The following is a 22,432-nucleotide window of genomic DNA, read 5'->3' on the forward strand; positions in this document are numbered from 1 at the left end:
TGGTCTTTCTTTTCTGTTACTTTTTTTTTAATCAAAACCTCTTTTTTTAAGGCCTTTCAGGGACATAAGTTTCTACAAAAGTGATAATACTTCTTTATCAAATGTGTTTATCATTTCATGTTTGCATAGTCCTGCTACCAAGCAGTGGATGGTTCTGTCTGTCAGCTTCTGTCAAGCTAAAGTGATAATACTTCTGATTTTGTGAGGGGCTTTTTTATCAACAGCTTGTATTTGCCCACTGATCTCAGAACTTTTTTTTATTCTACATTTTCAGCATTCAGTGGCATTTCTCCCATCTAAGATTGCCTCTTATCACTGCAGCTGGCTCTACAATCCAGCTGGAATCAGATTAATCTTTGATTTAATGGTAGAGCAGCAAACATAGCTGTAGAATAGCTGGCAGCTTCTTCTGCAGAGCCTGGCTATTGAGAGTCTGCTGAGGTTTTATTGCACAGATCTTCTTTCTACAGGATCATCCTCAGGCACTGCCTTCACTCTTGTTATTCACGTTCTGCATTGTGAAGGCATTCTGTTTTCTGTGTGTGTTTACCCCATTTTTTGAGCTGAGCCTTGCTCTTGTTGCATATCTCTCTGTACTCTGCTCTTTCCAGACCACAGGCAGCCTCTTCATGTGCTCTGTGTTCCTTTAGTCACATTCTTACAGTGCATATCTGGGGCTGTCACCCATTTCACTGGGGGACCTCTGCTATCCCTTCAGTCACACACAGATATGGTGATGCACAGCTTTGTAACCAGAGCATTTAATCTTTGCTTCATGATTTTACCTAAACAATAGTGCCTTTAGACAGGTTCATTTTGTCTGAGATCAGACATGATATCAGTTGTTCTGGGTTGGGGTTTTTTTTTTAGATACTGACCCTGGCAACAACATCTTGCTCATTTTTCATCATTTTCTGCCACTTAGTAAAATTATTTTACCTCCAGTTTTCTTGTCTTTTCCTCCTCAAGGACAGATAAGTGTAAAGGCTCTGTTCTCATGTCTGTTAGCCTTTTATTCCTAGCAATCTAGCATTTCCAGAGGTTTGGTATCCCCCCAGTACTTCCTGTTTTCTTCCTGTTAGTTTTTTTGAAACTAACCTGGTTCTTTATTAGATTCTTTAAAGTCTTATAGGTGTAGCAAAATAGAAGCAACCTCTTATCTACATTAACAGCAAGGGAAAGAGCCAAGTTCCTCACAGAACCATAAAGAACACACAAAGACAGTGAGCAACTTGTCCGAGGTTGTGAAGTCTATGGCAGGTGTCCCATGCTTGTACCCTCAGCACATGGCTCTGCCTATCAGTATGTTCTTCAAGGAAACCAAACCAGAGGCAGATCCCTGCTCCTCTCCCCTGGTGAGGACCAGCTCCAGGCAATGGTCTGTCATGAGGCAGAGCTGAGGGTGCTGTGAGCCTGGAGGCTGGCAGTGTGTCCTATCTTCCCATTGCTTCTACTGTTACTTCTGGAGTGGGGTCTGGACAGGAATATGCCTGTGCTGGTCACTGTGGATGTGGGCATCTTGTAGCCAGACATCCATTTGAGGTGGCAGTTTTTGCTGAGGAGCAGCAGATTTGCTTCTGTTTGTGTGCTCATGGAAATGCTCTTTCCAGTTCCAAAAGTCAGCTGGAGTTTGTCCATACTGGGACACATTGGGACACAGGCCTGTTGAAGGTTCTAGCTGTGCTTCTGTATGAAGCAAGCCTGGAGACCTCTCATCCCGTGTGTGCTGGCCAAGCTGGAGGGTCACGAGCCATCTGTGTCACTGCAGCTGCATTGCTCCTTGCTGGCTCTGTCAGTGCCCTCACACAGGCTCAGCAGGCTGTGTGGCCCTCCTGGGATCTGTGCCTGGGACAGCAGTGCACCTCCAGACCCTTTGCCCTTGTTTGCATTGACTGAGGAATAAAGACAGGCAGAAGAGCTGTTAAGGTTTTCTTGGGCAACTTCTCTCCTTGGGTGCTGCTTCTCTGATATCCTCCCCATTTCTCAGCCTGTTTTTCCTCTTCTACAAATGTAACAATGCAGCTATCATTTTGTGCCTCATAAAAGCCTCAATTAATGTATTTCAGCTTTCTTTAAAGCCTGAAGTTGTAAACGGTAAGTAGAGGTGTCAGACAGTAGTAGACTTCAGCCAGCAGCAGAGTAAATGCTGATGGACTGTTTTAAGAACAAGTTTCTTTGCAAAGCTTTTATGCCATAAGTCTGATGTGTGTGTGGCACAGGAACTCTATTTTAGGTCCTATTGTTCTCTTTCCTCTATGCTCTATGCATTTTGATGGTTTCTTATTTTTGATGCTGCCTTTGACCTGCTACAAGATGGCATTAGTGTCAGCTGCTGCTCTGGGAGTTGGTACTTTTGTACAGATTTGCAGTATGATCTAAGGCTGCTTTAGAAGCATTTACTGGGCAGTGGAGGCAGTTCCCTTTTATAGGAACTGTTGCAGATGGCTCTACACATTTTGGACAGAGATCTTGAGATGAGAGTACCCTGATGTGTTGGGAATGGAAATGTCTTGGCTCTTGTCTGCTTATTTAAAAAACTTTGTATCCTTTTACACCAGTGACTTGGAAAAGTGCTTCCACATTCTGTAGGCAAGACATCTGTGGTTGTACAGAGGAGGTCAGTTGTTTGACCTAGCAAAAATTTGCAGGAAACCGGAATGAATTCCAGAAGTGTGAATACCCACCAGTTGCTCTAACTAGGATTTGTAGCATGTGTGATTTCCAAAACCAGAATAGTCCCTGCTGGCTCAAGTATTCTCCCATCCAGGGACTGAGGCTGAGGTGTCCTGGATGCCACCACCTTTGGGAACTTTTTGTCCCATTCCAAGTCCTTACCTTGTTGGTTGCAGACTCTCTGCAGGAGGCTAAGTGCAGAGGAATTGTGACTAGATCCCCAAACATCTTTATTTTTTAATTTAGGTCATAAGAGGACAGTGAACTGTTTTCCTGTTGCAATGTGAAGTCAGGCAGGAAGGAATCTCCACTGCTTCACTACTCTGAAGCAGAAGATGATTTTTTGAGCAATGAAGCGTTAAATGCTGATTCCCTGTTTAAGCAGTTTAAAAATACCATACCATTGTGGTAGCTGAGAAAACAACAGATTTTGTGTGTGGATCTTGTTTTGCTTCCTGCATATAGGTGTAATTTCTTCCCTGACCTATTTAAGAATAGCATTTTTATATTTGTTCTCCTAATCTTCCTATCCTGCTGCTCTGAAGCAAGGTCTTGCTGGCAACTAGAAATGAGTAAGTGCATGCAGCAACTGCTCCATTTCCCCCCTCTGCCTGCTCCAGATCCATAATACCCCCAAGGTAGATAGGCCATTATGCACAATAAGATCACTAACGTAGCAGGTGAATATTAGATATATGAAGTTAGTCAGCTGTAAATAAAAGGCCTGGCAAAGAATAAAAGGCAAAACATTGTCCCCGAGGAAGTAAATTGGGATACGATGCCTTCCTGCCCTAGTGCCCTAAAGAGTTGATGCAAGATCTGGACCATACTCACCTCCCACATGAAAGGCATGTCGCAGCCTGGGCTTTGCCTTTTCCTTCCTTGGAGGCAGAAGCTGTGTCCTTCCAAACATACCATAATGCCTTGAGAAGATTGGTACAGCAAATCTTCTTGTGTAGTGTTGGTCTCAGTCTCTGTCTCTGCTTGTGGGATTTGGAGGTTTCAGGTCGATCCTGTGCTTTCCGTATTAGTGGTCATTATCCAGCCCCAGTAGCTATATCCAGAGGAATCCCTGTTCCTTATTTTTGCTTCTTGCAGTGAGATTTTTCTCCCACCTCTGCCTAGCAGCCTTGAGTTCAGTCTTTCGCATCAGATTGATCTTCTGGGTTTAGTGTTGTTTACTACAGCAAGTTTCTCAGCTAATGATTGCAAAGGCAAAATGAGCTAAAAGGCGAGTAGAAGGTGCTAGGAATGGAAACTGTAAGTTTCACTTATTGCATTATATTGCTGCTTCCTTGTCTCTTCCAGAGTTCTGTGGTAATTGTTGGCTTGGCCTGCATGTGTCTGCTGAGCCAAGGGCCAGGGGTTTATCAGCATGTATTTGTAGTCAGGACAGGCTACCTTCTCTCTTGTTGCCTTCCTGGAGAGCTGCACACCTCTTGAGGTAAAACCAGCTCCTGCCCTGCCTGTGGGGACCACTGCAGGGAAAAGGGCCGTGGCTCTTTCTCTGGTGAGCACTGTAAGTGTGGGCTGGAGTGGTGCTAGGCTGGGGGTTCAGTAGGTTGTGTTTATCATGGCACACCTTCTGGAGGTGTGTCAAGCAGAGAATAAACTGTGGAAAAGCAGAGAAAGCAACAACACCTGCAGAGAAACCAGGGAAACTGGTCCTTTATTATTTTTTACCCTTCCTTCTTCTTCCAAACTTTGGATTTTTTTTAATGTAAACAAAATGAAGAACGTAATAGGCAAGATGACAAGTGGCTTATTAAAAACAGCCTTAGTGCACCAGCTGGAGTTCAGTAGGAGTTTAGGCTGCCCAAAAATATGAACTAAAGGACTTGTTTATATATCTATTTTTTATTATGGAAGTCCAAGCAAGAAGAGGCTTCCTTTGATACCATTTACAAGATAAGAGAGAGACTAGTGATAGGAGCAAGCTTACATCTGCCAAGCCCTCTGATTGCTTTGCCCTGATTGCTGTTTTTTAGCCTGGGTATAGCTGTGGATCAAAACTCTGCTTGAGAGTGGCCAAATTCAAGCTCCTGTGCTGGTGGTTTGTAGTGCTGTGAGCTTTTCCTGTGCTGCAGCAGGACAGGCTGTGTGAATAAAACATGAGGTGTCTGTCTTGGGATGCTCCGGGTCCATTTTAAGATGATTCTGTGAGGTTGGTGGGTGAATGTCACTCTGCTGAGAGCATAAACAGAGCCCAGTGTATGGTCTTGTGCATGGAACTTGGAGACAAACCAGCAGGGAGGCACAGGAAGTGGGGAAGAGCAGGTAGCAGGCAGGAGAACGTGGTGGAGAGACTTGTGAGCTGTCAAAGGCCAGCAGAAGAACCAGCAGTTCAACCTGCACATCCTGAAGCTGTGTTGACAGAAGAAAGCAGAGTATTCCTGACAGCATAAAGTGATGACATGGCCTTTATGTGGTTCCAGGTACATCAGTGTAACGGAGCTTTGTGTCTTCTGCAGAAAGGGACACCCAGGATGTGTAAAAGAAAATGTTTGCAATCTCACAGCATGATTTTCCCTGGGCGTTTTTCACATATAGGTGGAGCATGTGGGGTAGCCTGCTACCTTGCTAGGCTAATGTAGATTCACCTTAAACATGCCTTTACCAGAGAAGATGAGAGAAGGGATGAAATTTTTGTGCTGAGTGGCAACAATTGGGATCTTTGAATGTAATGAGAGTCTGCTTCCCACCATATTAATATGAATATTGTTCTAACCCTGGCAGATTAATAATTCAAGGTGCTATTGCACTCTTAAGTGTTTTCAGGAGCAAGTGCAAATTTGGGTTTCCTGGGCCACTCTTGGGCTTTGACTGATCAGCTAAGTGAGCCACAAGTGTTCAGCTTGAACCTGCCAAAGATCCAGCAATTTGTTACTGAGCCTTCCTGTGGTGAGGGATTGCTGCCCGTCAGGTGGGTTGGAATCAGACTGGTCCATTTTAATTGTCTGTGGCTTACAGTAAGGGCTGGCATCTCATACGTGATCTTGGACAGTGCTTCAAGGTTAGCTCCAAGTTGCTGATTCAAATTAGAACTCAAACCGTTTGTCTTGGTTGTTTTTAATCTGAATTCAGTTAATAAAATTTTTATTGAGGCACTTGTGATGTTGGTGTCTCTGTTAAGTGCTTTTATTTGTTTACGTTTGAGTCCTCCTGGAGAACAAAAGTGAACCTTAGGCCTAAGCTCTGAACTAGGAATAATATGGTCCATATGGAGAATTATTTCAGTCTATCTGCAATGGTTTAAATCCACATTTCATTTCACACAGTCTCTTTCATGTGTAGACAAGGGCAAGGGATGCATTCCTGTTGAATATGGGATATTTGAGAGGTACAGTTGATTTTAAGACATCTTTTCCGGCTTTGTGGAGCCCTTCAGCTGTGTAAATAAAAAGCAAAACAGGGAGTGTTTTTTTTTTCTCTTGCATATAAACGCCTTTTCTAGGTACTTTTTCATAGTTTCTTATCTATCCCAGAGAAATATTTCCTACTACATTAGGAAATTAAAAAAAAATAAAAATCTGTGGTGTCCTTCACTGTTTTTCCTTCAGCTGCTTCTGGAATGCCCATTGCTCTGTCAGTCTTGGCATGTCTCCAGATTCAGTAACACAGAGCACAACTTTTTTGTTTCAAATAATGATTCAAAAACACATGACAAAAATACCCATGTAGCTGTCTGGGTTTGGGTATGAGTGGATGGAGGTGCTGGTGGCTCTTCCCAAGGCATTCAGGAGAGTGGAAGTTTTCCCCTTGCTCTCTCTGGATGGCAGGAGCATCCATGTGATCCAGCTGGTTTTTCTGCATATGACAAAGAATATGGACATACCCATATTCTTTGTCATAAGAAGTCACTTTTTGTATCAAAATAGTCACTAGTTTACAGTGCTGCGAGGTGCTCACTTCATGTAACCTGTAGGAATGTCCTTCCTTTCCTTGCTGTGCTGTGATGATGTGTCATTACTGAATGCCTGGACAAGCTTTAATGGGGAAAGCTGTTTCCCTGCTGCTCACCCTCTGTACACACACTTCTTCCCCTCCCAGGTCATGTAACCATCCCAAAGCTCAGTTGGTTTAGTAAGTGGCCAGGTTTCCAGCAGGAGCACAATTTGAATGGATTGCTTTTGTTTTGATGTGATCAAAAAACACCCACAAAGAAAATATTTTGGGCTAGGGGTTTTCTCCAGCAGGTGGAGAGGAGCTCTCTCCAGTTTTTTATTCATAGTGTCCTGCAGCCATGCTGAAGCCTCAGCACCCTTGTTCATGCTATCTCACATTAGGCACTGGTTAAGCACAGCTCTTAAATATACAGCTAACTTTAAATATTGCTGGCTTTACTTTGCAAAAGTAATTCTGTTTTGCTTTTTTGAGGCCATGGCCTGAACAGCCACAGCTTTGTACAGAAGGGGAAAGTGAGAAAACCTGCGCAAGTCACAATACTAGTTGCACTTGGAAGAGTGAACCTGTGTAAGGAGCCTTTGTAGTGGGAGCAGGTCTGGGGTGCTGGGGGTCTGCAGAGCAGCAGCTTCACCATGTGGGGAGAGGTGCCTAAAGTGGGTGTGCTGAGGGCTGTTCAGACATGAAAGCCAGATGTATTTTGTAAAGTGTTGCCTGTGGATGCATTAGTAGTATGCAGAGAAAGAGTTGAAGAGTTGTGGAGAGAAACATTGGTAGATGATGTGTTTGAACAGGGGAGATGGATGCTTGAAGGTCATGAACTGAGAATGCTGTTGAATGCTAATTAAGCAAGAGGGAAAGTATATTTTCAGGTTATTTCCATCAGTTGTGACAAGCTCCACTGTTTCATTCCCAGCTCTAAACAATTAAGCTGGGTATTCAAGGTCCAGACAAAGAACAAAATAATTTAAATTCAAAGAAATGTTTAGTTAAAACCATTAAATTCACATCTACTGCATGAATATATTTTCTGTATTCATTGACATTCTGTATTCATTATTGCTACAAGTACACTGTCAAGAGGGAATTTTAAACCAATATTAATAAGTCACTATGTAAAACACTTAATGCTACAATTCCTAACAGAAGTTTGTTTATCCCATCTCAGAATGGATGTTTCCATTTCAAGTACTTTGGGACCAAGGTAGTTTTACTGGGATACAACCTGAATTCAAAATATGCCCTCCACACAGAGAGCTTCTTATGAACAGCTAGTTCAGAGGCCAAAAGTTGCTTGTAGCAAGTACAGAGGATAACTTCTGAATAAATGAATATATTGGAGGAAATCATAAGCTGCTTACAGGGTGTTTGCAAACAGGAACAGAGAGTATATTCATCAAAGAAATTACTCAGTTTGAATAATTTGTTCAGCTCAGAGCATGTTTACCTGGCTGTGAGGGGAATGGGGAAGTTTAATTGGCAAATGTTTGTATTGTGCTTTGAAACAGTTGTATGAAAGGGAAGCGTTCTTGTTGTTTCTAGGGTTATAATTCCTTCTGTAGTTTGTGTGAATGCTGCCTTTTCTTCAGGGCTGTGTAAAGAAGGGATGCAGTGGCTGTTTTGCACCATGTGCATGTGGAGGAGGTGATAGAAAGGATGTCTTCACTCCAGAGGGCACCATGGCTGTGTCTGCCCTGCCTGCAGAGCCTGCCCCTGCACAGTCTGCAGGCACCCGAGGGTGGAAGCAGCTGAGCACAGACTGCCTGGGAGTGTTACGGACCCTGAGTACCCAAACAGGGTTGTCTCTGCTTCAGCTGATGCTGAATATGGCCATTTTTTATCAAAAAAACCTCAATATTGCATTTTAACTTATCCAAGTTTTACAGAGAAGACAGCAAACATCTTCCACCAAAGCAGTGAAATTATGACTGTATCTGTTCTGTCCAACTCACTGTCGGCTCTTCAAAGGAGCTGTAAGAAAACTGCAAGTAAACTTGCAGATGTAGGAGAGCAGATACAGGTCTGAATTGGGCTGGGAAGTACTCTGTAAATATCTGAACAATATCTCAGTACTCAATATCTAGAGAGAATCCTTCTCAGTTACATCACCATTGATTTTTGGAAATGAATAAGTGTCACTGGGAGCAAAATTTGGCCCATACAACTAAGTAATAAATATATTTTTGCAGGAAGTGTATTTATAAACAAAGAGTGAGCCTTGGATCTTCAAGTTACATTTGCAAAGCTACTGCCTGAAAATTGGCATGGTTCCTTCCAGTCAAGTGATCTTGGAGACAGTTTTGCTGCATCACAAACTGCAGTAGTATCTCTGAGGCTTTGGAAATGAAACACCAGTTGTCTCTGCAAACAGGATACTATTTGAGAGTTTTAATTGGAACCAGTTGTGTTTGAAGATTCAGGGCTAACCCAAGAAAGCTATTCAAGATCTACCCACAGTGTTCCCCAGATACACAGGGGTGAAGAGCTTACTGAGATCAAGGCCCAGCATGAGATTCTGCTCTGAACTTGAACTAAATTGAAGAGATCTTTTTGTGTATATTATGTTTTGAAGACATTTGAGTGCTTCAGATATGTTCCTTCCTCTCCTCCCTGTCATATCAAGGACTAGATGCAGAAATATTACAAGACAAAAGGGGAATTGAGTCACAGAGAAGCTGAATGCCATGTATTTAAAGTCAGTGTTTGTCTTCTCACTTAACAAAAATGGTGATTGGAAGAGATAAGAAGGAAGGAAATGGATGTTGGGTCATCTTCTATAACCCTATAATGTTTCTGTAGAAGGAACGGACTTGGCTGAGAATTTAATTTTAGCTTTTGCCATTTGGCTGGGAAGCTCTAGCTAACACACTCAAATACACTCTTGCATTTTAGTACAACAGTCTGTCTCTTTAAATGCTTCCTTAAAGCCCATGGGCAGTGACAAGATTTTTCTCTGGAACTGGGTAGTTGTTGGTCACCTGTCTTCTATATTGCACAAGTGTGATTATCTTACAAATTTCTTTTTAAAGAGTTACCAGCACTGCCTTGGTTGCACTAATGGAGTCCTTGAGGACTGAGATGAGGAAAATCCTGTTGGTTGTGCACTCCTTTCTCTTGGTGAGCACCAGCTGGCCTCTCTACAAGCTGTGCCTGCTGACAGCCTGGGTGGCTCTCATGGCCCTGGTGGGTATGGGCAAGTGCTCCGGTAGCTGTGTTTTTTCAGCCTACAAACCAACCAAAACAAACCAGCACAAACCTACCAAAAAAATTCTACACCTCAAAACTCCCAAGCAAGGAAAAAAATTGAAATAGAAAAAAGAAAAGAGAGAAGTTAAGAAAGAGAAAGAGAAATAAAACCAGAATTTGATTGACTGAATATATGGATATGCCATAGTAATTTCCAATAGACGGAAAGTGTGTTTGATGGAGTTAGTCAGAAGTAGATTAGCAGGACCAGGGAATTGTTATGACAGGAAAACCTGGCCCCAGAATGGAGTATAACTTGAACTGACATTTCTCTGCAATGTAAACCTGAGAGTTTTCCCAGCTGAATATATCTTATTGCCCTGCATTAATTATAAGTTTTCTCCAAGTTTGGGATGGAGTAAATCAGTACAAAACTCTTAAAATATGACAGTCTTATGTGATAGTGAATGTTCTTTTGTCATGATGCAGTGGTACATGAAAAATCTGTAAATTAGAATGAATAGAAGAGCAGATAGATTCCTCTGATCAGGAAAACCATAAATTTTAAGTCTCTTGGTGTGTATTGCTTTGTGATTTGCTTTAGTCTTGATTTAGACCAGTTTTAGAAAGTTAATATCAACCGTTAAACCTTCCAGGCTATCTTCCCCCACATTTTTTTTTTCTGGTTTAGAAGTGAATAAAAGAGCTTTGTACAGTTCTTGAAACTGAGCCTGAAACAGCTCTGAACAAAATATAGTGTTCCTTTCAAAATCTTGGAAATAATTACATCATAGGCAAATTGGGCCAGGAACCGTTAATAGTATTCTTTGTGGGATGAAATCCCACGGGAGGACCTATTTCAGCAGACTGGCATTGTTTACAAATAGATGCAGTGACAGGTACAGTTGTCCCATTCTGAGGCACAACTGAAACTCTGGCCTATAATGGGCTCCTCAGCATAACTGCCTTGCTTTTGATAACAAGCTGAAAACATTGGTGCTCTGTAGTCATCTTCACACTGATCATCCTGGGAGGGAAGGCTGTATTTGGCACTGGAAAACTATTTGTAGGTGGCTTAAAGAGAAACTAAAAGCCTTGCTTGCCTAAGCTCCTGGTCTTTGAGAATTGCTGGAGGAACAGAGAGCTGTGTCCAGATGTCTCTGCTGGGCTTCATAAGCTAGGAAGTCTGCACAGAAACCTGGGCATCACAGACCTTCTCTTCACCAGGATAACAAACAGAGCATGCCTGGATCTCCCTGGTACTGTACAGTAGTTTTCATTATTTGCTCCTGCCCTCCCTGCTTCCTTATTAGAAAACCTTCTGCATTTCAGGATGGAAATCACAAAGATTAGTAATATTAACTGTTTGACCTCAATCTACAAAAGCATTTAGTTCTCTAGGTAAGTAGGCTAGTCTGTACTTGAAAATTACACTGGCACAAACTCTGGTGTGGGCACAATTACTGCTGTTTCTGGGTGATACAAAGCACTTTACTGCCTGTGTACATGCTTCTACAGGAGGGTGAGCTGTGTTCCTTCATCACCAGAGCATGTTTTTACCTGGACAGTGGGACTGTGGGAGCAGAGCCTTCTCTTGGGAGTCAGACACATGCTGGGGACCATGGTTTTTCTGAAGGATCACTTGTGCTTTCCCAGATGGTGGTGTCCAAATGACAGACACATCTTTCTCTCTGACAGCTGCCTCCAAGACATGACTCCATTAGTTACATGTGTGTGATCTTTTCCATGCTTTTAGGCCTGAAGGCAAAGCTCTAGAGAACACCACCTGGTCAGTGGCTGCCTGGGGTTCAGTGTTACCTGCAGTTTCAGGTGGAAGTGAGCAACCCCATGGTGTAGGGGAGGTCTGGCAATTGAACAGCCTATGATACACATCCTCTTAGGATGGTGAACACTACCAGGTCACTAATTTAACACAAACCAGTTGGAGGCAGCTGTGAAGGTGCTCATTCAAACTGCTCCCCTGATGGAGGTGAGCAGCTGGAGTTAGTAGCAGCTTCAGGTGTGTGTTTGTGAATTGGGATCTCCAGGATCACTGCTCCATGCTGTCTGTACTAGGGACAGGACTGGGACCCAGCTGTTGCTAGACTTTCAGCTGTGTGACCTTGGGATGGGTCTGTGGGATCCCATGGAGATCTACATATCCAGGGACAGATGCAAACTAGAGGTTTGATGGTATATTTCATTTGTTGTTATTTTCACTGGACTGGTGTTTTTAATCTCAAATCTGGCTTTTTGGGATTTAATTTAGATGAAATTAAAAAGGTAAGTCAAGTAATTTGAAAATGTGATTATTTTATGTGTGGTAATTTTAAAATAGTAACAAAGGCTAAAATAACCATGTCATGAAAAATAGTCTAAAGTGAACATATCTAAATGTTTCAGTTGGTTGTTTAGCTTTTACTTGTAAGGTAGCAGCAGTTAATGCAATGTGGATTTCATTATTTCCTATTAATGTACCACTCATAAATCTGAAAAAATTGCAGTTATATCAAAATAAATTTAGTTGCTGAAAATGTTACTCTCCATTCTAATAAAAAACCAAAAGCAACCCAAGACCAGCCATGCAACCCCAAAACCTCTCAACTGTGGCAGCTTTACTTGACCAAAGGAAGAGCAGCTGCTGTTTGAAACTTCAGGACCTCTCTCTGTGTGACAGTCACCATGTTTGGTTCATACTTCTGAAAAAAACCCTACATCTTCTATAGCTGAAAAGCAAGTTGCTTCCCTTTAAATTTAAGAGAGTAGCTAATGAGGGCAATAGCTTGTGTTACCTGTGAATCAGCATGAGGAGAGATCCAGGACTCATTCACAGTGATGTGCATGTGCCTTCTTCTAAAAGGAGCCACATTGACAAGATGCCTATAGTATCATAACGTTTAAAAAGTACAGCCCATATAATTTCTGATCTGTCTGAAATTATACTCTATTTTTGGGTCTTAAACCAGTTAATTTTATGAAGTGTTGCTTGCTACCTATATCCCCTCAACGAGGACCTTGTTTCTTACATAATAAAAAATAATTGACTACAATGCCAGGTAGTTTCAGTACATCATTTAACTTTTACTTTGGAAGTCTGTTTGAGAGGAAAATTTGGATTGCAAACAATTACAGGGAAATAATTATAAATAAAAACTGCAAAAATGTGTAACAGGGATACAGAAAAAACTGTATTTTAATGGTAATACCTTGCTTTATTTACAGTAAACAGCAGCAACCTTATTCAGATCAGACTTCTAACAGAGAGATTTTCTCATGCCACCAGAAAGCTTTTTGTGCCCTCTTTCCTGCCCAAGCCACCAGCCTTGGCATCCTCCCCTGACAGGCGTGTTTTGTGTTGTGCTTTGCAGGAGGCTGTGAGGGCTGCTGAAGATGTCCGATAGTCTGGATATTGAAGAGAAACCTCCAGCTCCACCGTTGAGAATGAACAGCAACAATCGCGATTCTTCAGCATTAAACCACAGCTCAAAACCGCTTCCCATGGCCCCCGAGGAGAAGAACAAGAAAGCCAGGCTGCGCTCCATCTTTCCAGGAGGAGGGGATAAAAGTAAAGTATCAGCAGTGCAGATGGGGGGCTCCTTCTCTGGGCTTTCTGGTGGTCATTGGTTTTCGTGTTTATTTTCTGCCACTTTTCTCTCTGTTTCGGTTGCAGGCCATGGTCCCAAATCCTTCTGTTCCAATTACTCTAGAAACACATTTCAAAAGAGAAGGAGGTGTTCAGTCAGTTACTTTCTTGTCTATGAAAAGACGCTAAAATGTGCACACATTGTGAAACTTGCCTTTTAAAAATAACTTTATGGTTATACTGGGGAATCCTTTCCTTTGGATTTTGCTTCGCATTAGCAGTAAATACAGAGATGAGGATGTGTCCTTGTGAAAATACATTCCCAGAAGTGACATGGCAATATGCCTGACACTTTGGGATTTTTTTAAATGCACTTACATTCCAAGAACAGGAACAAAGCTCTTCTTTCTTGTTCCTTTTGCAGCGAAAGTGGATTCAGAATGGTTTGGTTTATAACCAGCTAGGTGTGGAATGCAGCAAGAGAGTCTTAAACATGCAGCAAACAGCATTTCCTTTGCATTCTTTGAAATGCATTTGTGGAAAGGAGTGTGTTTTGAGTTAGCATATTTACAGGTTTAAGGGAAGGGATCTTCTTTATTTCTAGTGCCATGGGAACCGATGGGCTGCACTTGCAAGGCTGATGTCACTGCAAGGCCACTCTTGATTATCTTTGGAGGGTTGGGGTCACTGGAGGACATTCCTGATGATGGAAACAAAGCAAATGTCGATCTGGGGAAGTGCAGGCCAGATCGGGAAGGTCCTTGGGAAGGTGGTAGAGAAAATCCTCCTGGAAACCATTTCCATGCAAATGAAGGATAAGAACTTGGTCAGGAATAGTCAGCATGGATTTGTGGAGGGGAATTCATGCTGAACTGTACTGACAGCCTTTTACCTTGAAGTGACAGGCTTGGTGGTGAAGGGAGGGCAGTAGTTATTACTTCTGCTTTAGTGAGGTGTTCAGCAGAGCTTCTCACAGTATCCTCACAGTCAGACTGGTGAGGTACAGTATAGGTAAGTGTACAGTGAGGTAGACTGAAAACTGGCTGAAATGCTGGACTCAGAGGTTGTGGTCAGCAGCATGAAATCCAGCTGGATCTCAGGCGTGATTCTGTCTTCAGTGTCCCTCCAAGGAGAGCTCAGAATTATGCAACTGTGTCATTCCCTTGGAGCTCCAGCTTACCTGTGCTGCCTGATTCATGAGGCTTCATGAGGTTGTGTGGAGCAGCTGGAGATGGTCTGGCATTCAAAACTCCTCCCAGGCAGTAGAAGGCACAGTGTCAATCCCGTTCCTTCCCTCAGCCACGAGCAATCTTGATGACTTTTCTGATGTGAGGGCTGTAACTGGATGGGCCCATTTCTTAAGCAGACCTGGCCAGTTCACTCTGCAGATTGTTCCCCCAAATGTCCCCTTCTGGGAACAAAATTAATTTTCAAATGATTCTTCATAAAGGACAAAATGAAGGTTTCTCCCAGCTTGATTAATTCCTGGAAAAACTTGGATCACTTCTTACCCTAAGTGCTAGCAGGATGGTATTATCCTGTTCTGAGGAAACATTTCCTGATGAGGAGATGCTGTGTAAAATGCATGCAGAGAAGGGGAGACCCAGAAACAACCCCTCCTGGAAATGATCAGTGACATTAAAAATGAAATTAACTACCAGTCAGAGCAATCTTAGGGAACATGCAAGTGTCATGATTTTAAATGTGACCATGAGGAAAAGTCAGGTAAGATTTATAGCTTAATTTTGTGAGGTGAAATAATAAATGGAGGAAGTTTAACTTGACTGGCCAAGTCCCTTGAGGTAGTTTCACTGCAGGGTTGGTTTGTGGGTCAGGGTATCAGCTGGCCTGTGTGTGCTTCATAGACTCTGTGACACATTTTTGAGACTCCTGCTTATAAAACAGGTGATGGATATGTCTGCTCTCATCTAGTACAGTGCTTTGCAGCATCACAGTGTTAAATCCATAGTTCATTACTGCTGCAAGTCACTAGAATGTGAAGAAAACACCATGGCAGGGTATTTCTGCCTGAGCCTGCAGGAACTTTGTTGTCTTTCATTTGCTCACCAGACAGGAGGGATGTGAGGATGGATATGGTACAGTGTGTTCTCTCCAAGGCTGTGGTGTGTGTCAGGACTGCGGTGCCTGGGCACCAGGAATCTTTTGCAGTCCCTCCACTGCTGGAGTGCAGCATTTTCAGTTAGAATTTGAGCACTTGTGTTTAAAACCTTGTTTTGGCAAGCCACTGATGGCTCTGTGGAGCCCTTCTGTGGATCTACATTTATATCTGTGAAATAAACCATTTAAGCAGTAGTGTGCTGCCCCTTCCCATAACATCTGACCCCCTTATGTTCCTTGTATAGCTCCCCTCACTCCTGTCTCTGGGCTGTGGTACTGCCATTCCTGAGGACAGGAAACCAGGGCAGACAACTGAAATAAGTTTCCAGTGTCATGCAGGCAATCTGTGTGGAACAAGGAGCTGAACCTATTCTGCTGGAGCTGTAAAATTTGTCTTCCTGCCTCAGAGATCATTGTGATGATGGGAGCCACAGTGGAGTCACAGCAGTAGTGCTTCATTCAGCAGAGGTGTTACCTCAGCAGAAATGACTTGGTTCTTCCAGTTGTTTGATACAGGGTTGTTCTTTCATTAAACCCCCTGTGATTGCTGTGGAATAAATTCACTCTGTGTGCCCACTGGGGACTCCATGAAGCCACTGTACAGCATTCAGCCTCAAGAAGTCAGGAGGAGGTCACAGCTTAGATGCTCCTTTCAGATGTCTGTCTGTGTTGAGTTCCTGGGTGAATTATGCCACTTCTTTTGAAGCTCTAGACTTGGCAGAGGGGAGCAGAGTCTGGCCTTTAGGCATCTGGTCACCTCTTGTACAGAAAAACAAGAAAAGGGGGAGCGAGAAAAATCCAGCAGAGTAAAGAAAAATGGAGGAAGGAAAAAGGACAAGGCTACAGGAGGAGCAGATTAGGAAGGAGGATGGGAGGACAAATGGGAGAGGCAGTGGAAGGAAGAGGGATTGAGGAGGTGAGCAAACAGGAAGGTGTAAGCATGAGGTCAAACCTTCCTCTTTCTCTGAGAAATGCTGCTACTTAACTGAGTCACATTTTTCTCTGAAACAAATGCCCTTTTGACAGATTGGTGATGATGGTGGTGCAGACTGTGGAAAGCAGAAGCAATCTTTACTTGCTCTGTTTTAACCTGTCATAGGTGCTGAGGTGGTGTGGAGGCCCTCGTGGCTAACTCTGCAGCAGGAGTGTATTGTGAGGGGCATTGACAAGAAAATCAAATAGGAATGTTCAGTACAAATCCCTTGCATCCATTCAGTTAGGTGCTTCAAAGAAGTCATGTCTTTTCATATTATTTTGCCAGCTTGTGTGAAATAGAAATTATATGATTTGCAGAGCCCAGATAGAAGCATTAAAGTTTTTACCCTGGGAAGAGGTGAGATTATAGTAAAGAGATGTTTAATTCTGTAATTCATTTATAGTGTATCAGCATTTGGACCAAAGGTGTTGTATCACAGGTCCATGAAGCAAATGAGCCAGATTTTGAGAATGAGCTGGATCACTTGTTCTCCAGCAGGAGAATCCTAGAATGAATAAATGCTGGTTTTGGTGGAACATTTTTATATACTCCCTTATTTCACTTCTAGATTTGAACTGCTGCTTTGAACTGGATTTGATAGTCCTTACATGTAATTTTTGCTGTATTAGCTTGCAAATGAGGAGGTAGAAGATAGTTTTGTTATCTACACACAGATGACATCTTCTAACTGGCAGTGTCTGTCCTGAAAATTAAACAATATCATCTTAGTGATAAAAGAAGGAGAAAGCCTTTGCATTTGTATTTTATATATTGCTACCATCTTACTGAATGCTAAATAAAAATTTTATTTCATCAGTGAACAATGTATAATGTTGTGCAGCACTGACAAAAGGTGACAATTATTTAATGGGGAAAAATGCAACAACGCAGAAGCATTTCAAATATAAGTACAAAGAGCAGAGCATCTTTATCTTAAAGGAGACTGTAAGGTAGAGTAAGAACTATGCAAATAGAGGCCTTGTGGAGCTGCTGCCTGAGCAAAGACAAACTTGGACTGGAAGGGCTTCTGGTACACAAAGTCTAGCCTTGGATCAGACCCCTAGATGAACCTATGGAGCTGGCAAACATAATATTAAAACACTACAGGAAAGTGAAGGCAGTTTCCCTCAGCCTTTATTCCACTCATTCTTTGTCAGGATCAATAAAACTGGATTGAAGTGATATTTGTCAGTAGTCAGAAGTGCAGGAGATAGATGACCACAGGTGATGTTACTTTCAATATGTTGTAAAGAGGGAGGGAGATGAGAAGCAAATGCAGGTTGACTGACTTTCAAGTCTGCGTGCTTAACTAAGATACTCCATGCTCTGGGAATACTGGTGGAGTGATTTAAAAGGAAAAAAAATTCTGGAGACTAATAAAGCCTCCATTTTATTATCATATGTCTTAGTTAATTGAGAGCTTAGAGCTTTTCCAAAGACATTTATGGGATTCTGTTGCTGGGCAGATTATATCTTTCCTGAAAGAGAGTTGCTGTTTCAGCCTTTTAGTTGGAAGAGGAGTCACTGCATGAGTTGCTGGTCTTCACAGAACCTGTAGGAAAAAAAAAATGGTTACCTAAAAAAGCCTTTCCTCTGATTTGGCTGGTTTTGAAATGGACTCAAACCATGTTGGAGAACAGACACCCATACACATGGTGTGTCCTGTATGATTTATTTCTGCAGGAAGCCGCAAAGTCAAATAGGAGTTAGTTTCTAGATATGAAAACCCAGTGAAAAGAAGAACTGCAAATAGAAATTGTACTGGTTTAGAGATAGCCTAAGAAGACTACTTCATGAACAGCTTGCTTTGGCAGCAGTCACATTGGCTGAAAGAAAAACAAAATAAAATAGTACCTTGTAGACCTTCCTTAAGAGGGGTTGACAGGCTGGTATTGTGTTAACCCAGGTCTGTTTCTCGAGTTGGATGGATGGTAATTGATTTGTTTTCCACTTTTAATACACTGTTTTGAGCACACCTGATTGTTAAAAGTTTTAAATGAAAAGCTGTTCAGAAAATAAGTGCTTAACATTTTGCCTCCAGCCAACAAGAAGAAAGAGAAAGAACGTCCTGAGATCTCTCTTCCTTCAGACTTTGAACACACCATTCATGTGGGATTTGATGCCGTCACTGGAGAATTCACAGTAAGTAACTGCTGTATTTTGTGCTTACCAGAACTTCTAGTTTCTTGATGGTAAAATAACCTCCTATTGCCAGAAACATCAGATCACAACAGCCAGGCTGTGAAGAAAGAGACTTTTATTTGTTTGGCTTAGGATTTGGAGTGTTTAACTTGTGATTCAGGCTGCCTTTTTTTTTTTTTTCTCCAAGGATTGTCAGCAGACTGTCTGTGGGAAATGAAAACTAGGAAGAATGTAGGTGTATGCTTTTACCAGTCCCCCAAGCTGCTACAAGGGTTGGTTATTCAGTGTCATTGGGAAAATAAAAAAAGCCCCCCGCCACATAACTTAAGTAGACAACCAACCTCAAGTGCATTGTCCAGCTGCTCTGCAGGAGACACTCAGAAAGTTGCAGCACTGTGCAAGTCCATTCATTTTAGTTTAGTATCCTACAAAATATATTTATACACTAGGTGATCAGTGTTTCTAGCCTTTATGTATTTATAAAATAGCTGTCAGCTTTTGCTTTTCGAATCTCAACAAAGTGTTGGGGAAAATGAATCTGATGGAAGCTCTGAAGTGTACAGGGGGCTCCAGAGCATTTTTCTCTCTGATTACTAGTAGGGTGCTGAAACCATTGTTCCTTAAAGCCGAGATGGCAGTGAGCTTACCTTTCTTTAAGCTGGGGAGGTGAGAGGGAGCATTAACAACTCTGCTGTCACCCGTTGTGCCCATGAACTGAGTGATCAGACTGAGTAATCACTGTTGTGGGCTGTGCTAGTGCTGACTGGCTGCATACACCAATAGGATGGGACAACTCATTTGCCTGGACAAAGGATGGCTAATTTTCAGAATTTGAGCCCTAAATGTGATTTCTTCATAATTTTATACTTTGATTGCTACTTTTGTTTCACAAAAACGTTTCAGAAAGCTGGAAACTTTCTGTGTCCTACAGTAGAAATTGTAACAATAGGAATAACAGTAGGAGAAAAAAGACACATTTAATTACAGCATGTCTTCAAAGGAGTAGTGAAATTGAATTATCCTTAGTAATTAGGAAATACAGCTACATTTAAAATAAGTGGTCTAGTTAATTAGAATTTTTAAAATAGATGTCATAAAATCTTTCTTCGAAATTTATTCTGTGCCAAACCCTAGGGCTTGACTAAATGCATGTTTAAAAAGTCCAGATGTGGTCATTTTTGATCAAAAGCTTTGCATAAAGCTTTTAAAATTGTGTTTTCTCTGGTGTCTATCCTGGTTTTTCCTTTTTTTCCTCTCTTTCTTTCCCTGTTTCCAATTTATTGTTCAGGTTAATCTTCAGTGCCATTCTCCTTATCTTTATATCATAGTATGTTACTTTATGCTTTTGTTTCTCTCCTTTTTATGTTTGCATCACTTCTTCTTGTCTGTCTTCACTTCCCACTTTCCTTTCTTTTCCCACTGGACGTTCAGCTGTTCTTATTTTTTATATGTTCTTCTTTTCAGCCTTCTACCTTTATTTCTGTCCTGTGTTTGAGAATTTTTCCTTCTGACTCCAGGCAAACACAATGGGTCACACTCATGTTCTCTCATAATCTGACTGGTGGTCAAGGTCTTGGTTAGTTCATGTCCCTTCCAGCTGGAACAGAAAGGAGGAGCATCAGGCTTAACACACTTCAGTTCTAAGCACAAGCACTCAATATCTGTATTTTAGGGATCAAGGTTTGGATAATTTTGAATGTTGTTATTATCTACCAGTATTTCAAAACAGTCTCTAGCATCAGAGACCTTTTGGGCTTTTTGCTGTCAGATGTCACCAACACAAAGCAAATCAATTCTACATGGCTAAATAGGTCCAGCTTTGTTGCTGTAGCAGTTTCTTTTTAAATACCTTTTTCCCTTTCGAAACAGTTGGACGTGAGGTGTCTGCTGGTTTGCAATTATCCTTGTTCCTGAAGTGTGGAAGTGCAGTGCTGCAGTCTGAGAAAGCTGTAACCAATTCAAAACTAACCAAAAGGACAGGTGACTTCCCATGTGCAGCTTTCCAGCACAGGGCTTAATGCTGTAGTCCTCAGTGGAGCCCATCATCAATCAAAGGAAGGGATTTTTTTCACCATTAAGAACTAGATATTAGTCCCAACTAATCCCAGATGCAGGCACTACATTACACAGTACATTAGGCATGTTTGGTTTGTCCCAACCTGGATAGAACCTGTGTATCAGCTGGGTAGTCATGTGGTAAGTACGTCCTGCAAAGGGACTGCCACTTGCCCATACCATGTTCTGATATTCCCACTGTCCAGTGGTCACACTGTCTGCCTCTTTCAAAAGTTTGGAAGTGCCATGGGAGTGTCCAATCAATGTGCAAACATATGGGTTTTTTGTTCTGAATTACTGCAGCTGTCATGCCAGTAGTGCCTGCTCTCCTGATTATATGCAATGCATTGGGCCATTTTCTGACACCAAACCATCGCCCCCAGCTGCATCCCTGGATTGCTGTTAGATGCATCCTAATGCACAGTTGCATGGGCTCCTGAGTTCTGGCTTTCAGGCTTGAGCACCAACCTGTGTTGTCCATTGTGAAAAAATATTACATCTCCATTTCATTGTGCTTGGAGCAACCACATTTGCTAAGAAATAGGGCTTTTAAAGTGGAGAATAAAATTGGTTGGAACTGTTGGGTGGGAGCATGTTGCTAGAGCTTTATGTTCCTTTATTTGAAAAAGGAGTTGCACTTTCTGAATGAAGGACAGTGTGGTTAGCAGGCCTCTGGGGCGTGTTTTTTGTAAGGCATGCATGTTTGAAACCATTTCCTCATCCCCAACCTAGAAGAAAATGTGGTCACCCACCAAACTTTTAAAGCTTCTAGATTATGACATTAGTAAGTTAGAAAAGTTGTGGCTGTAGATCCCAAGAAGTTGCACGTTCCTAATCTAATCAAGCATTTCTTTACAATTGTCCTGATTTTCAGTCTGACACACGCAGATTGTTTGTGTTGTGGCAGTGCACAACCTCCCAGATTTCACAATCTGACTTTGACCATCTGCTGTCTTCACTGGTCAAATGGTGATCTCAGGGCTGGAGAGCACCCAAGCTTAGAAAAAACTTTATAGAGACATTCAGAAATGGTAATCTGGCTTCAAAACTAGTCAAACAGGAAAAGCCCAGATCCTCCCTTTTTTTTTTTTTTTTTTTTTTTTTTTTTTTTTAGTTTTAAATTGACAAGGGAAATCACATGTAATTTTTCTAGTCAATTACCATTAATTATCAGGAATGTATTTTATGAGGAGAAAAAAACTGTTTAAAAGAGAGAGGAAGGGGAATGATGCTTCCAAACTTTGGAACAGTTGTGATTTTTCTGTTCTCCTAAATCTGTCTTCCTGTAGCCTGTCTACCACCTGATCTATTTGGTATCCACCTCGTAACTCCCATTTTAGATGGGACTTGCCCATTCTGGCCCATTGGTTTCCTCCTCCTACCACCTTCTGAGTTTTCCCACATTCTGTTTTAACTTTCTTTTCTTTCTTTATTTACGTCCATTACAGCCAGATCTCTATGGCTCACAGATGTGCCCAGGGAAGCTCCCAGAGGTGCGTCACAGGCCCCAAATGCTTCTTTGAGATGTCATAGCACTGCAGCAGCAGGTGGATGTGTGTGCAGTAGATTTGTTGCTTGGCTTTTCCCACTTTTTTTCATCAATCCTAAACTTTGGAGGCCCATGTCACACATTGTTTTGTGGACAATTTCTGAGAAGAAGCTATGTGGAAGTAGATTGGGGTGGCCCATTTTTCCTTCAGTGAGCCCTATAATTCACTGCTCAATGTCAGCTGTGCAGTAAAGGGGGAAATGACATGCTGTTAAATCTAGGGAACTATCCTGGATAACTGAAGCAA

The 22,432-nt window shown here is 42.0% G+C and overlaps 1 protein-coding gene across 9 annotated transcripts in view; it reads left to right on the forward strand.

Moving 5' to 3' along the window:
* The window catches only part of PAK3 (p21 (RAC1) activated kinase 3), a 126,073-nt gene that overhangs the window by 76,014 nt on the left and 27,627 nt on the right, over positions 1 to 22,432 (forward strand). For 8 of the 9 annotated variants that reach the window (XR_013340794.1, XM_021547853.3, XM_021547850.3 and 5 more), the window contains 2 exons: positions 13,131 to 13,327; positions 18,481 to 18,581. Coding sequence is in view for 8 of the 9 variants with exons in the window: in XM_021547853.3 (XP_021403528.1) it covers positions 13,153 to 13,327; positions 18,481 to 18,581 (276 nt within the window). In the remaining variant the exon portion in view is untranslated. Of the gene's footprint in view, positions 1 to 13,130; positions 13,328 to 18,480; positions 18,582 to 22,084; positions 22,130 to 22,432 lie in introns of all 9 variants that reach the window. The other variant, XM_077786556.1, reaches the window with a different exon arrangement.

The sequence above is a fragment of the Lonchura striata genome, chromosome 14 (assembly GCF_046129695.1).
Source record: "Lonchura striata isolate bLonStr1 chromosome 14, bLonStr1.mat, whole genome shotgun sequence".
NCBI lineage: Eukaryota > Metazoa > Chordata > Aves > Passeriformes > Estrildidae > Lonchura > Lonchura striata.